The following is a 16,612-nucleotide window of genomic DNA, read 5'->3' on the forward strand; positions in this document are numbered from 1 at the left end:
GGGTGGGAGGGAGGGGGATGCAAGAGGGAAGAGATATGGGAACATATTGTATGTGTATAACTGATTCACTTTGTTATAAAGCAGAAGCTAACACACCATTGTAAGGCAATTATACTTCAATAAAGATGTTTAAAAAAAAAAAAAAAAAGACCACATACTGTATGAGTTCATTTAGATAAATTCCTCAAAATGATAAAGTTACAGATATGGAGAACAGATTATTAATTACCAGGGTCTAGAAATAATAGTGGAATGCCAGGTAGATACTTTTATAAAGGGGTAGCATGAGGGAGAGATTTGTGGTAATGGAATAGTTCTGTATCTTGATTGCAGTGATGGTTATAGGAATCTATACATTTGATAAAATGGCATAGAACTATATAAATGCATTGTACCAATGTCCATTTCCTGGTTTTGATATTGTACTATACCTATGTAAGATAGAACCATTGGGAAACTGGGTGAAGAGTACATGGAACTCTCTCTACTATTTTACAACTTCCTGTTAATCTATAATTATGTAAAAATTATAGTTAAGAGAAAAAAGAAGTTGGGAATTCCCTGGCAGTCCAGTGGTTAGGACTTGGTGCTTTCACTGTCTTGGCCCCAGGTTCAATCCCTGGTCAGGGAACTAAGATCCCACAAGCCACATGGAGCAGCCAAAAGAAAAGAGAGAGAGAAGGAAAAGAAGTAAAACAGCAATTGTATACCTATATAACAAAGTTAGAAAGTGACTTTTTTAAAGATACTATTTAAATGAATAGTAAAAATCATTAGTTACCTAGGAATAAATCTTTTTAAAGAACATTCAAGAGTGGTATGTAGGGGCTTCCCTGGTGGCGCAGTTGTAGAGAATCTGCCTGCTAATGTAGGGGACACGGGTTTGAGCTCTGATCTGGGAAGATTCCCACATGCTGCGGAGCAACTGGGCCCGTGAGCCACAACTACTGAGCCTGCGCGTCTGGAGCCTGTGCTCCGCAACAAGAGAGGCCGCGATAGTGAGAGGCCCGTGCACCGCGATGAAGAGTGGCCCCCACTTGCCGCAACTAGAGAAAGCCCTCGCACAGAAACGAAGACCCAGCACAGCCAAAAATAATAAAATAAATAAATTTTTAAAAAAGAGTGGTATGTAAAAAACTATAAAGCTTCATTGAAAAATAAATGGAGAGATATCATACTCATTGATAGGAAGATTCAATATTGTAAACATGTCAATTTCCTTAAAACGACCTAAAGATTAAATGAAATTCCTATGAAGATCTCAAGTAGTGGGGCTTCCCTGGTGGCACAGTAGTTAAGAATCCGCCTGCCAATGCAGGGGACATGGGTTCAAGACCTGGATCAGGAAGATCCCACATGCCGCGGAGCAACTGAGCCCGTGAGCCACAGCTGCTGAGCCTGCACTCTAGAGCCCATGAGCCACAACTACTGAAGCCCATGTGCCTGGAGCCTGAGCTCCGCAACAAGGGAAGCCACCGCAATCAGAAGCCTGCGCACCGCAACGAAGAACAGCCTCCGCTCGCCACAACTAGAGAAAGCCCGTGTGCAGCCACAAAGACCCAGCGCAGCCAAAAATAAATAAATAAATAAATTTATTTTTAAAAAAAGATCTCAAGTAGTTTTATAGAACTTGACTACTTGATTCTAAAATGTAACAGCATGACTTACCATAAAACCACAGTAATGAACATGGTATGGTATTGGCACAAAACAAACAAATAAACCAATAAAACAGAATGGAGAGCCCAGAGTTAGATCCATGCATATTTGGAAATTTGATGAGACACCATTATAGGTCACTGGAGAAAGACAGACTTTTCAGTAAAGTGCTAAGTATTCAAATGGAAAAAATAAATCATTGGTAGATTAAAGAATTAAATATGAATAGATAACTTGGAAACTTTCCAAAGAAAATATAGAAGAATATCTTTGACCTTAGGGTAAGGAGTTATTAAGACACAAAAAGTGTTAACCATAAAATGACAGATTTGACCATCTTAAAAGAACTTTTTTTTTCATTTAAAGAAACCATGAGGAAGGTGAAATGATGAACCACAAAATGAGAGAAGGTATTTGCAGTACATATCACTAACAAAAGTTTGCTACCCAGCTTTTCACGAAGATGGCGCCAAAGGCGAAGAAGGAAGCCCCTGCCCCTCCCAAAGCCGAAGCCAAAGCAAAGCCTTTGAAGGCCAAGAAAGCAGTGTTGAATGGCGTACACAGCCACAAAAAAAAGAAGATCCGGACGTCACCCACCTTCCGACGGCCCAAAACACTGCGGCTCAGGAGGCAGCCCAAATATCCTCGGAAGAGCGCCCCTAGGAGAAACAAGCTTGACCACTATGCCATCAACAAGTTCCCCCTCACCACCGAGTCAGCCATGAAGAAAATAGAAGACAACAACACACTGGTATTCATTGTGGATGTCAAGGCCAACAAGCACCAAATTAAATAGGCTGTGAAGAAGCTCTATGACATTGACGTGGCTAAGGTCAACACCCTGATCAGGCCTGATGGAGAGAAGAAGGCATATGTTCGACTGGCTCCTGACTATGATACTTTGGATGTTGCCAACAAAATTGGGATCATCTAAACTGAGTCCAGCTGACTAATTCTAAATATAAAATTTTCACTATGAAAAAAAAAAAGTTTGCTACCCAGAATCTATTTTTATTTTTAAAAAGTAAAATGAAAAACAGATAGTAATCACGAAAATAGAATTAAGATCACAATGAAAAATTGTTTGATACTCTTCAGATTGGTAGAAATTAAATCTGCTAAGTATTGACAAGAATGAAGATTCTTATGGGAAGTTTGGGAGTTTTTTGTTTTTTGTTTTTTTTTAATTTATTTATTTTTGGCCGTGCTGGGTCTTCGTTTCTGTGCGAGGGCTTTCTCTAGTTGTGGCAAGCGGGGGCCACTTTTCATCGCGGTGCGCGGGCCTCTCACTATCGCGGCCTCTCTTGTTGCGGAGCACAGGCTCCAGATGCGCAGGCTCAGTAGTTGTGGCTCACAGGCCTAGTTGCTCCGCAGCATGTGGGATTTCCCAGACCAGGGCTCGAATCCGTGTCCCCTGCATTGGCAGGCAGATTCTCAACCACTGCGCCACCAGGGAAGCCCTGGGAGATTCTTAAATGGGATTTCTTTTGTTTTCCTTGTGGATGCGTAAATTGGTATACCTATTGTGGAAAATGATTTGGCACTATCCTGAAAACTAAACATTCACATACAGTACAACCTACAATTACTACTCCTACATTTAACCCTAAAATTCTTGCAAATATGCATCAAGAAATGTGTATAGGAATGTTCATAGCATCAATGTTTATAACACCAAAATAAATAAACAATAATAAAAGCAACCCAAATATCCATCAGCAGGAAAGTAACTCTTCCTCTCAATGGGGAGGTTCAGCTCAAACATCATTTCATTAGGCCTTCTCCAAGGTCTATTTAAATTTAAAACACACACATATGTAGTCACTCTCTTACAGCAGCTACCCCCTTACTTTCACATCAAGACACAACTAACAGTTACCATCTAAAGTCAGTGTATTTTTTGAAAGATCTGTCTTCTCCCCACTAGACAGTAAACTCCATGAAAAGAACATTGTGTCTCTTCTTACTTTGTATCTCTAGGCCTTAGTACATAGTAACACTGAAAGTGAAAAGGAAAGTGAAAGAGAAATCAAAAAAGAGGGGAATGGGTGAGGTGGATGAAGAAGAGTTCATTGAGAACTTATCTACGAAAGAGACTCACAGACATAGAGAACAGCCTTGTGTTTGCCAAGGGGGCGGCGGGGGGAGGGATGGATTGGGAGGTTGGAGTTAGCAGATGCAACTATTATATATAGAATGGATAAACAACAAGGTCCTACTGTATAGCTCAGGGAACTATATTCGATATCCTGTAATAAACCATAATGGAAAAGAATGTGAAAAAGAATGTATATCTATATAACTGAATCACTTTGCTATAGAGCAGGAATTAATACATTGTAAATCAACTATACTTCAATAAAATTAATTTTTTTTAAAAGTTCATTGAGATCTCAGACAAAAGGGGAAAAGGGACCCAAGGTATGGAATCTACCACATGGAATGGAGCAACTCTGTATCTGGAAGGTATGCTCATCACCTGAGGAAGGACTAAAGAAAGACAACATAAAGAAAAGACTTGGTAAAACTGGAAGAAGAAAAAATATATATATTTGGGGAGAGGATCTGGAGGGTACTGAGGAATTCAAAATTGTTTCCACCTTCTAGCTTAAGGTCTTACTCTGCTATTGATATGTTTCTTGGAGGGGTGGGAGGGCAGTATACTCCCATTGGAAGACGGTAGGAAATAAGATTCACCTTAATTGAAATGTGCTTTATCATCAACTTTGCTATTGCATAAAATAAAGGATGACAATTGTTATGGGGTTAGTTGTATCCTCTCATAATTCATATGTTGAAGTCCTAACCCCCAGTGCATCAGAATGTGACTGTGCTTGGAGACAGGATCTGTAATGAGGTAATTAAAGTCAAATGAGGTCATATAGGTAGGCCCTAATCCACTATGACTGCTATCCTTATTAAGAGGAGATAAGGACAGACATGCATACACACAGAGAAAGATCATGTGAAGACACAGCAAGAAGGCGGCCTTCTGCTAGCCAAGGAAAGAAGACTCAAAAGAAACCAAACCTGCTGACCTTGATCTTGGGCTCTCAGCCTCCAGAACTGTCAGAAAATAAATTTCTGTTGTTTAAGCCACCGAGTCTGTGGTATTTTGTTATGGCAGCCCTAGCAATACATCAATCTAAATAAAAAGTACTCTGCCTAGAGTTGCTTTCATGCCAAAGAAACTTTCCTGTGCTTCCCTAGGTCTCATAAGCCAACATCTATTAAGAGATAGTAAAATCTGTCATGCCATTAAGAGATAGTAAAATCTGTCATGCTATTAAGAATTATTGAAATTGCTTAATTATCTGAATATGGGATGTTGATAAACTACTGTCAACTTTTTGTCCCCTTACTGATCCATAGGAAGACTCAAACAAATCCAATTTATCCATTTGGCACTGCAGGCAGAGTGCCCAGGACCCAGAAACTTTTCCAGAAAAGAAAATGTACAAGAAAATGTCTGAGATCTGGGCATGAAAAGGGCAGGTACCAGTGCTAAATTAGAAAACAAAACTACAAAATTAAGAGATGTTTCATTAAATTTATATATAAACTTCATTAATTTTTCATTTTAAAACACAAATTTCCCTACATTTGAAAATAATGAGGACTTTAGATTTTTGCATTTCTCAGGAATTCTCACATATGCACAATGATTGCTTAAAACTCACATCAGGGCTTCCCTGGTGGCGCAGTGGTTAGGAATCCACCTGCCAATGCAGGGGACACGGGTTCGTGCTCCGGGCCGGGAAGATCCCACATGCCGCGCTGCGGCTAGGCCCGTGAGCCACAGCTACTGAGCCTGCGCGTCTGGAGCCTGTGCTCCACAACGGGAGAGGCCGCGACAGTAAGAGGCCCGCGCACCGCGATGAAGAGTGGCCCCCGCTTGCCACAACTGGAGAAAGCCCTCGCACAGAAACGAAGACCCAACACAGCCAAAAATAAATAAATAAATAAATAAATTTATTAAAAAAAAAAAAAAAAACTCACATCAAATCAGGAGTCAACACACTCAAATAATTTCAAAAACAAGAACAATCCATTCAAAAAATTTTTTAGAAAAATATTCACCATTGGATATGGGTGCATCTTAATATTTGATGACAGGGGGTAGGGTCTCCCTTTTCTCCCTCCATTCCCTAACTGCCTGTCTCCTTCAGTTCCAAATCACTAATAATATTTCAGAGAGGTGGGGGCAGTGATTCCTGCAAGGGAGGGCTGGGGGGTTGTGAGGGCAAAACTTCCAGGGGCTAGGAGGATGAGGAACTCAGAAAAGAAGCAAACACAGGGACTTCCCTGGCAGTCAGTGGTTAAGAAACTGTGCTTCTGCTGCAGGGGGCACAGGTTCCATCCCTGGCTGGGGAACTAAGATTCTGCATGCTGTGAGGTGCAATCAAAAAAAAAAACAAGAAGCAAGCACAAACAGTTCGTGTATGATATACATGGAAATGCAAAACATATAAGCCTAAATACATCCTGGACCCTTTAAAATATAAGTGACATATTTAACAAGTAGTGTATTTAATGCTGTATTTCCACATCTAGAGGCAGGAGGCCACCTCTAGAGAGCAGCCCCTGGCTTACATCCAGCAAGAAAACAGCAACTTCAGTCCTACAACATTGCAACAACTTGCAGTAGCTTGGAAGTGGAGTAGCTAGTGGAATCTTCCCCAGTCAAGTCTCCAGATGAGACTCCAACCTGGCCAACAACTTGATTACAACCTTCTTGGACCCTCAGTAGAGGACACTGCTAAGCCATGCCCAGACTCCTGACTCACAAAAACTATGAGATGACAAATATGTGTCACTTTATGCCACTAGGTTTGTGGTCATCTGTTCCACAGCAATAAAAACTAATACAGTGAGCCAAGGTAGGCCCACATGTTTATTTAAGTCTCATTTAAATATTAAATAATTTATGCTTCACTTGAAAAAGGAATTGGGGCAGATTAAGGCTACAAGTGGTCCTTTAAGGTTCATGTGTAGCTGTTTAACACACAGATTAGATGAAAACAATTAAAATTACAAAATGTGAGGTTATGGTGAAAAGCACTATGATTGTTGAATAATCTGAATGTAATCAAATTGTAAATAACAGCATCCTAAGAAAACAAAAGAAAAAATACTCAAAGGTATGCATTAAAACTGAGGTAGGGACTTCCCTGGCAGTCCAGTGGTTAAGACTGTGCTTCTGGGACTTCCCTGGTGGTACAGTGGTTAAGAATCCACCTGCCAATGCAGGGGACACGGGTTCGATCCCTGGTCCGGGAAGATCCCACATGCCACGGAGCAACTAAGCCCGTGCGCCACAACTACTGAGCCTGCGCTCTAGAGCCCGCGAGCCACAACTACTGAGCCCACAAGCCACAACTACTGAGCTCTCGTGCCACAACTACCGAAGCCCGCGTGCCTAGAGCCCATGCTCTGCAACAAGAGAAGCCACCGCAATGAGAAGCCCATGCACTGCAACGAAGAGTAACCCCCGCTCACTGCAACTAGAGAAAGCCTGCATGCAGCAACAAAGACCCAACACAGTCAAAAATAAATTAATTAAATAAAAAAAAAAAAAAGACTCCATGCTTCCACTGCAGGGGGCACACGTTTGATCCCTAGTCGAGGAACTGAGATTCCACATGCCAAGGGGCACAGACAAAAAGAAAAAAAAAAAAAAAATGAGGCAGAAAAATTGTTGCAGCCCTCTCTGCTTGAAGTCAAAACAGTGTTGACCACCAATCTCCTTAAGTAATACTTCAAGGATTTTTTTTTAAGTTAAAGGGACATCATAAAGAATAGTTGTACATAGTTTTATATTTTGTAATACTTAAATGTATTATAGTCTATTCATGGATCACTTTTCATTTTTTTCTTGTTGCAACATCTTCATGGTTACCCTTTGGATTACAACTGTCATCTTACATTTCTAAGAAACTAGCTTGAACTCAGCTTTGGTAGTATACAAAACTCTGATTCTATACAGTTCTGTCCTTTCCCTTTATGTTGTTACTGTTACAAACTATATCTTTGGACACTGTGATTTCCTGCCTCATGTTTATTATTTAGTCACATTCTGAGTAGGGCCTCAACAATGTGCCTTTTTAATATCTGCTCCAGGTGATCTTTATGTGTAAGACCACTGAGATACTCCTACTGAAGTGGAAATAAGGGTACAATGAGGGTGGTTGAGCAATCTAGGAAGAAAGTAGGGTTTGCAATGATAGTAAGACAGAAAGACATCTTGCAAAGTTACAATAAGGCAAACACAAGGTTAAAATAAACAGACTAATAGTGTTATTCTGTAACGTTATCATCTGGCAATATGTTGAAATGTTTAAAAGTATATATATTGCTTCCAACTGGATAGATATCAGCATATTATAAAAATTATCAAGTATGCTATTAAGACATTGGAAATTTCCTAAAAAGCAAATTCTTTATCATTTTTTTACCTCCATCTAATTCTTACCAACACCACACCATCACTGGTTCCAGTTCACCTTATGTGTAGCTTTTAGAAAGTGCAAAATATAAGGAGGTGGAAAGGATATGTTTTCCCTTCTGGAGGTGTATCATTCTCTGAGGGAGTATGCAGAAGTCCCCCTCAAGCTCTATTGAGCCCTGACCTCTGTGGGGAAATCACTGCTCTCCTCCAACCTTTTCGTTTTATAAGTGGAAAACTGGGGCTCAAAGGAACAGACCTGCCAAAGATTAGCGCTGCTGAGACTGAATTAAAACCTATTTCCTGATTTCTTTCCACTCTATCACATCTCTATTAAAATAACAAGAGGACCATGAGATTCCTAATGTTGTTTTTGGAAACAGTCCAATCATATTCTTTTAAAAAGCTAAAATGTACAGATGCCTACAATGCAATTTCCTCCAAGCTGCCACTAATGATTTTTGTATTATTAAGAGCAAAAACAAACATACCTTCATTGCTGGCAAGAGAAATTCCGGAATAAACGGTAGCACAAGCGACAGCAACAAAATTTTCAAGTCTAAGGCTGGAGGGTGAGTTTGCTCTTCCTTACCACAAATTTCTATTTTACTGTGTTAATTCATTAAGTTTAGAATACTGATTAAGTACCACCCTTTTAAGGAAAGACCTATGTTAATTACTCAAGGCACCCCAATACTAACTTCATGTAATTGTAACAGTTACTAAATACTGTTCACTCCATCCTATGGGTTAGAAGGGAAATAAAGATACTTCTTAGCAAAAATAATACAGACAGAAAGGGTGGGAGGGAGATCCAAGAGGGAGGGGATATATGTATACATACAGCTGATTCACTTAGTTGTACAACAGAAGCTAACACAACGTTGTAAAGCATCTATACCCCAATTTAAAAAAAGAAAAAAATATATATATATAGACAGAAGTGAGGAAACAGTTTCTAGATTAAGCACACCAAGGGTATATCCAAAATAAAAAATAAAAATAACACTCTGAAACAAAAGTTACCTGTAACTCCAGAACATTTTAATTCTAAAGAGCTTTAATAAATAAAAAGCCCCAGTTTCCAAATATCTGTCAAAAAGAGAATGAATAACGAGTCCCATCAGAGCTGGGGAAAAATTTTTTTTTAAAAAGGAAGGGGAGGGATGAAGGTAGATAACCATTTTTTTTCAAAAAGATAAAGATGAAACACTGCTTCCTCAAATAACCGCTCAGAATGTCACTTGAGATGAGTAGGCAGGAGGAATATAACTGTCCGTATTTGCCTTGTATACGGTATTGGGCAACTAAATGCCAACTTAGCTATTTAGGAATGGCTTGCTAAAACGTTGAAAAAATGAAAGACTTCATCCTTGTCATAGACCGCCACTTCGGTGGAACATTCAGTGCACATGACTGGGTGATAGATTTCTTCCACACCTGTCTCTGCCTGCTCCGCAGCATCTTCTTGGTTAGACCTCATCTTCTTATGGCCTCGTCTTTTCTTCCTGTTCTCTGGGGCTTTGTATCTTAGAATCTCTTCTTTGTTGATAGAACAATTCATTACAAACATTGCTCTATACTGAGTTTTGTATGATTCATGCCTAAGAGGAAAATGAAATGGAGAATTTGGATTTACATTCTATTTTAATAGTTACACATTTAGAAAAAATGTGAGAATACCAAAAACTTATTGAAATACCAACCAAAGTAAAAACAAGAGAACAAAATGGGAAATTTAAGAGCTTTTAAGAGTTATTTTAAGAACAGGAGGAGACTTGGTAACAGATACTAATGAATATATCCTCTTTTCTACTGCTCTAAAAGTAACTTTTATCTCAGAAAAAAATTTTTTGATTTGCTCTTCCAACTTAGACAAGAAAAGCTATTGGAAACCTGAGAGGTAATGTTTAAAAAATCTTTGACTGTGTCTTTTTCCTGTTGTGACCTGAGACTCTGCCCTCCTCTCATTACCACGTAGTGCCATTCTGGTCACTATTTTAGTAAAAGCTACAGTTTTAAAAGCTTAAAGAGCATCTGATAACGTCAGATTTATTTGATAATGTCAGACATTATTTATAATGTCCACTCTTGGCTTTACTCCAACAGTCTAAAGAATAGATAATGCTTTCTTTGTTCTCCTCATACACTTAATATTTTCCTACTTCTTTCTCGACTTAGTAAGTTATTTTCCTTTTTTTCCCCCCTTAAACCTCATGCAACAGAAATATCTATCTGGTTAAAAACAGTGAAGTCAAGTTATGCCTTCATTAGTTCTGAATGCTGATCATCTCCTCTTCCACCACCACCACTACCAGGCTGATGTTTCTCAAGATGAAGTCATAAAAATTTCATTTATACTCCACCATACTGGAATCCTTTCTTAATATGGAACACAATTTTTACCAAGCCCAATTTCTACTGTTAGATCACAAAGCAACTTCTTTTGGGTATAGGAACCCTGTAACATGGTAACATGGTTTAATTTAAAAGAGAAGCAACTTAAGTACAAAGATATTTTACTTTTTCTTTATTTCATATTCTAGGTGTCAATTTATATACAAAAAGCTTAAGAGCTCATATGGAGAGTACAAAAATTAATTGTTGCAGATGATCAGAAACCTCAAGCTAGCTAATAAGAGTAAATTACATCTGGCTACCCATTAGTGACTAGAACAAATCCACCACCTAACATCATCATTTAATTTCAGTTAACCTGATTCAGAACATGGACTAAGTTAGACATTTATAAGGCTACCAGAAAAAGAGAAAAGAAAGAAAAGAAAAGGAGAGGAAAACGGCAAAAGTATATTTGGATTAATAGAATATAAGGAAAAAAACCACATGATCATCTCAACTGATGCATAAAGAAAATTTGAAAAATTCAACACTCTTTCATTATAAAAACACCCAATAAGCTAAGAATAGAAGGAAACCTCCTCAATAAAGACCACATATGAAAAATTCATAGCTGGGCTTCCCTGGTGGCACAGTGGTTAAGAATCCACCTGCCAATGCAGGGGACACGGGTTCGAGCCCTGGTCCGGGAAGATCCCACATGCCGCAGAGCAACTAAGCCCATGTGCCACAACTACTGAGCCTGTGCTCTTGAGCCTGTGAGCCACAACTACTGAAGCCCGTGAGCCACAACTACTGAAGCCCGTGTGCCACAACTACTGAAGCCTGCATGCCTAGAGCCTGTGCTCCACAACAAGAGAAGCCACTGCAATGAAAAGCCCTCGCACCACAACAAAGAGTAGCCCCTGCTCGCTGCAACTAGAGAAAGCCAGCACACAGCAACGGAAGACCCAACGTAGCCAATAAAATAAATAAATAAATAAATAAATAAATAAATAATTCATAGCTAACATCATACTCAATGATGAAAGACTGAAAACTTTTCCTCTAAGACAAGGAACAAGACAAAAATGCCTGCTTTCACCACTTCTATTGAACAAAGTACTGGAAGTTCTAATCAGAGCAATTATGCAAGAAAAAGAAAGAAAAGGCATCCAAATTGGAAAGGAAGAAGTAAAATTTACTTTGTTCACAGATGACATGATATTATATGTAGAAAACTCTGAAGATTACACAAAAAAACTATTAGAGTTAATAAACTAATGCAGCAAAGCTGCAGAGTACAAAATGAACACATGGAAATGTGTTGTGTTTCTATACACTAGCAATGAATTATCCAAAAAGGAAAGTAGAATAGAGATTACCAGAGGCTGGGGTGAGCAGGGGTGGAGAACAGGGAATTATTGTCTAATGGGTACAGAGTTTCTGTCTGGCGTGATGAAAAAGTTCTGGAAATGGATAGTCATGATGGCTGTACAACTGTGACTGTAGTTCATGTCACTGAATTGTACACTTAAAATGGTTAAAATAGGGAACAAGATAAGAGTGCCCATTCTCAGCACTCCTAGTCAACATATTTCTGGAAATCTTAGCCAAAGTAATCAGGTAAAAAAAAAAAAGAAAGAAAGAAAGGAAGGAAGGAATGGAGGTAGGGAGAAAGGAAGAAAGAAAGAAAGAAAAGGTGTCCCAATAGAAAAGGAAGAAGTAAAATTGTCTCTGTTTGCAGATGACATGATCTTATATATATAAAACTCTAAAGACTCCACCAAAAAAATGTTAAATAAACAAATTCAGTAAAGATTAAGGATACAAAAGCAATAAACAAAAATCTGTTGCATTTTCACTAACAAACTGAGAAATTAAGAAAACAATCTCATTCACAACAGCATCAAAAATAATAAAATACTTAGGAATAAATTTAACCAAGGAGGTGAAAGATCTATACACTGAAAACTATGAAACACTGATGAAAGAAACTGAAGAAAACACAAATAAGTGTAAAGATATCCTGTTTTCATAGAATGGAATAATTAATATTGCTACAATGTCCATGCTACCGAAAGCCATTTATAGATTCAATGTCATCCCTATCAAAATTCCAATGGCATTTTTCATAGAAATAGAAAAAAAATCCTAAAATTTGTCATGGAACCACAAAAGACCCCAGATAGCCAAAGTAATCTTGAGAAAGAAGAAGAAAGCTGGAGGCATAACACTTCCTGATTTCTAACTATACTACAAAGCTATAGTAATCAAAACAGTATGGGATTGGCATAAAAACAGACTCATTGATCAACAGAACAGAGTCAAAAGCCCAGAAATAAACCCATGCATACACCATAAACTAATACTTGACAAGGAAGTCAAGAATATTCAATGGGGAAAAGACAGTCTCTTCAATAAATGGTATTGGGAAAACTGGATATTCATATGCAAAAAACTGAAACTGGACCCTTAACTTACACCACTGACAAAAATTAATTTGAAATAGATTAAAGACTAAAATGTAAGATCTGAAATTATAAAACTCATAGAAGAAAACATAGGGAAAAAGCTCCTTGACATTGGTCTTGGCAATGAAGTTTTGGAGCTGACACCTAAAGCACAAGAAACAAAAGCAAAAATAAACATGTGGGACTACATCAAACTAAAAAGCTTCTTCATAGCAAAGAAACAATCAACAAAATAAAACGGCAACCTATGGAATGGTAAAAAATATTTGCAAATCATGTATCTGATAAGGGGTTAATATCCAAAATACATAAGGAACTCATACAACTCAACAGCAAAAAACAAACAAAATCCGATTAAAAAATGGGCAAAGGGGCTTCCCTGGTGGCGCAGTGGTTAAGAATCTGCCTGCCAATGCAAGGGACACAGGTTCGAGCCCTGGCCGGGGAAGATCCCACATGCCGCGGAGCAACTAAGCTCGTGCTCCACAACTACGTAGCCTGAGCTCTAGAGCCCGCGAGCCACAACTACTGAGCCCACGTGCCACAGCTACTGAAGCCCACACGCCTAGAGCCTGTGTTCCGCAACAAGAGAAGCCACGACAATGAGAAGCCCACGCACTGCAACAAAGAGTAGCCCCCGCTCACCGCAACTAGAGAAAGCCCGTGCACAGCAACAAAGACCCAACGCAGCCAAAAATAAATAAATAAATAAATAAATTTATTTAAAAAAAAAAAATGGGAAAAGGACTTGAATACACATTTTTCCCAAAAAAGATATACAAATGGCCAACAGGCACACGAAAAGGTACTCAATATCACAAATCATCAGGGAACTACATATCCGAACTACAATAAGGTATCACCTCATACCTGTTAGAAAAGGTATTATCAAAGAGACAAGAAATAACAAAAGTGAACCCTTGTGTACTACTTGTGGGAATGTAAATTGATACAGCCACTACGGAAAACAGTATGGAGGAGCCTCAAAAAGTTAAAAATAGAACTATCATATGATCCAGCAATCCCACCTCTGGGTATGTATACAAAGGAAATGAAATCACTATCCAAAGAGATATCCGGGCTCTCACCTCAGCCAGTTGATCAACGTCAACATTAATAGTCATAAATCATGTTAATAGTTTGTGCCCATGACATAATGTGATGAAAATGGCACTTTATTTCTGTGGTCTTCCTCCCAAAAACCTACTGCAGCCTTACTTACAATAGCCAAGACATGGAAACAACCTACATGTCCATCGACAGATGAATGAATAAAGAAAATATGGTATGTATATACGATGGAATATTATTCAGCCATAAAAAAAGAAAAAAATCCTGCCACTTGTAAGAACATGGATGAACCTGGAAGGCATTATGTTAAGTAAAAAATGTCAGACAGAGGACTTCCCTGGTGGCACAGTGGTTAAGAATCCGCATGCCAATGCAGGGGATGCGGGTTCAAGCCCTGATCCAGGAAGATCCCACATGCCACGGAGCAACTAAGCCTGTGCGCCACAACTACTGAGCCTGCGCTCTAGAGCCCGGGAGCCACAACTACTGAAGCCCTCGAGCCACAACTATGGAAGCCCGCGCGCCTAGAGGCCGTGCTCTGCGACAAGAGAAGCCACTGCAACGAGAAGCCCGCACACGACAACAAAGAGTAGCCCCCGCTCGCCACAACTAGAGAAAGCCCGCACGCTGCAACAAAGACCCAACACAGCCAAAAATAAATAAATAAATAAAATCTACGTTTTTAAAAAAAAAAAGTCAGACAGAGAAAGACAAATAATGTATGTATGTATGATATCACTTATATGTGGAATCTAAAAAAAAAACCTGAACTCATAGAAACAAAGTAACTGTTGGTTGGTGGGGAAGGGCAGATGGATGAAGGTGGTCAAAAGGTACTTATAATGGATAAGTTCTGCAGATGTAAGGTACAGCATGATGACTACAGTTAACAATACTGTACTGCATACTTGAAAACTGCTGAGAGTAAATCTTAAGAGTTCTCACCACACACACACAAAAAAAGGTAACTATGTGAGGTGATAGCTGTGTTAACTAACCTTATTGTGGTAAACTAACCTTATTGTGGTAAACATTCTGCACTATATTTGAATATCTAATCACTACACTGTATACCTTAAGCTTATACGATGTTGTATGTCAATTACATCTCAATAAAGCTGGGAAAACAGCTTTATTTAAAATTGAAAATAGGAACTTCCCTGGTGGTGATGTGGTTAAGACTCCATGCTCCCAATTCAGGGGGCCCGTGTTCGATCCCTACTCAGGGAACTAGGTCTCACATGCATGCCACAACTAAGAGTTCACATGCCGCAACTAAGGAGCCTGAGTCACAACTAAGGAGCCCGCCTCCCGCAGCTAAGACCCCACACAACCAAATAAATAAATAAATAAAATAAAAATTAATTTTAAATTTTTTTAAAAATTAAAAACTAAATTAAAAAAAAAACTAAATTAATTTTTTAAATTAAATTTAAAAAAATTTTTAAATGGTCTAGTTGACAATAAATTGAATATTCAAATGAAGTACTCTTTTACAGCAAAATTTTTAAGACAGTTAAGATAGTAAATTTTATGTTACATGTATTTTATCACAACAGAAAAAAAAATGAGTGTATTTGAGAGATTTTGTCATTCCACAACATATATGCAGTTTTACTGAACCCTTGTCAGCACTGGCAAGTACTTTATTAGAAAACCTATTTATAACAGACAATGTGTAATGAAAATTATTTGTATAAAGATTAGTCATGCAGCACCAGGGATATATGAGGACAGAACTTTATCAGAATTCCTAAACACCTCAAAAGTCTATTTCTGATTTAAACAAGGACTACCAAGTGGTTTTTTTCGTGTGTGTGTGTGTGTGTGTGTGTGTGTGTGTGTGTGTGTGTGTGTTGCTACCCTTTATCCGTTACCTTTGGCAATCAAGACACAGTGTGGTCATGCAGGCAGGGCAATTCAAGACAGCATCACTATTTGGAAAAGGCTGTTGTTGTTGACGTCGCCGCTGTATTCCAAAACCATGGTAGCTAGAACAGAAAAAGAAGGTGAATAGGGGAAACACATTAAAGCCAAATCTTGCTTTCTAATGCCACTCTCCCAACAAAAGAAACCAGTACCCCTTAGAGAAATGGTCGATTCCAGGAATGGGGCATACAAGATGGACCTGGAATATCCTGTAGGGCCAGAAAGTAAGGAAGCGCTCAGAAAGAAAAAACCAAAAACCCACAATGAGACAGGAATGTTAAAGGGGCACAGGAGCCAACTGAAAGAGCTCCCAATGACTGAAGCCAAAACAATTAGAGCATCAAAATAAAGTAGTATTGAATTATAACCAAAATATAAATAAATACCCATGAGTCCATGCTGACATAAATGACTTAATAAATAAATAAATGGGGGAGAATAGACACATCTCTCATATATAAGAATTACAAATAATTTATGAAGATACTCTCCCCTCAAGGAGGAGGAGCATAACTCCAGACTCCTTAAGTCTAGGCTAAACATAGTGACATCCTTCCAAAGAGCATGGTACAGAAAGGGGTGGAAAGAGTAACTTTACAGTAGAGAAACCTGACAAATACCACTTCACTATAGTGAACAAGATCAACATTAACAGTCATAAATCACGCTGATAGTATGTGCCCTTGATACAAAGTGA

The 16,612-nt window shown here is 38.7% G+C and overlaps 1 protein-coding gene and 1 pseudogene across 4 annotated transcripts in view; one reads left to right on the forward strand and one right to left on the reverse strand.

Moving 5' to 3' along the window:
* Positions 1-2,107: 2,107 nt before the first annotated feature.
* LOC118890503 lies at positions 2,108-2,625 on the forward strand (annotated as a pseudogene).
* A 6,501-nt stretch (positions 2,626-9,126) lies between these two features.
* LOC118890528 (E2F associated phosphoprotein) overlaps positions 9,127-16,612 on the reverse strand; it is a 58,212-nt gene continuing 50,726 nt past the window's right edge. For all 4 annotated transcript variants that reach the window (XM_036843506.1, XM_036843508.1, XM_036843505.1 and 1 more), the window contains exons 7-8: positions 15,864-15,977; positions 9,127-9,708 (exon numbers count right to left, since the gene is read on the reverse strand). In XM_036843506.1, coding sequence (XP_036699401.1) covers positions 9,432-9,708; positions 15,864-15,977 — 391 coding nt within the window. In that variant the 3' untranslated portion in view covers positions 9,127-9,431. The remainder of the gene's footprint in view (positions 9,709-15,863; positions 15,978-16,612) is intronic.

This window comes from Balaenoptera musculus, chromosome 2 (assembly GCF_009873245.2).
Source record: "Balaenoptera musculus isolate JJ_BM4_2016_0621 chromosome 2, mBalMus1.pri.v3, whole genome shotgun sequence".
NCBI lineage: Eukaryota > Metazoa > Chordata > Mammalia > Artiodactyla > Balaenopteridae > Balaenoptera > Balaenoptera musculus.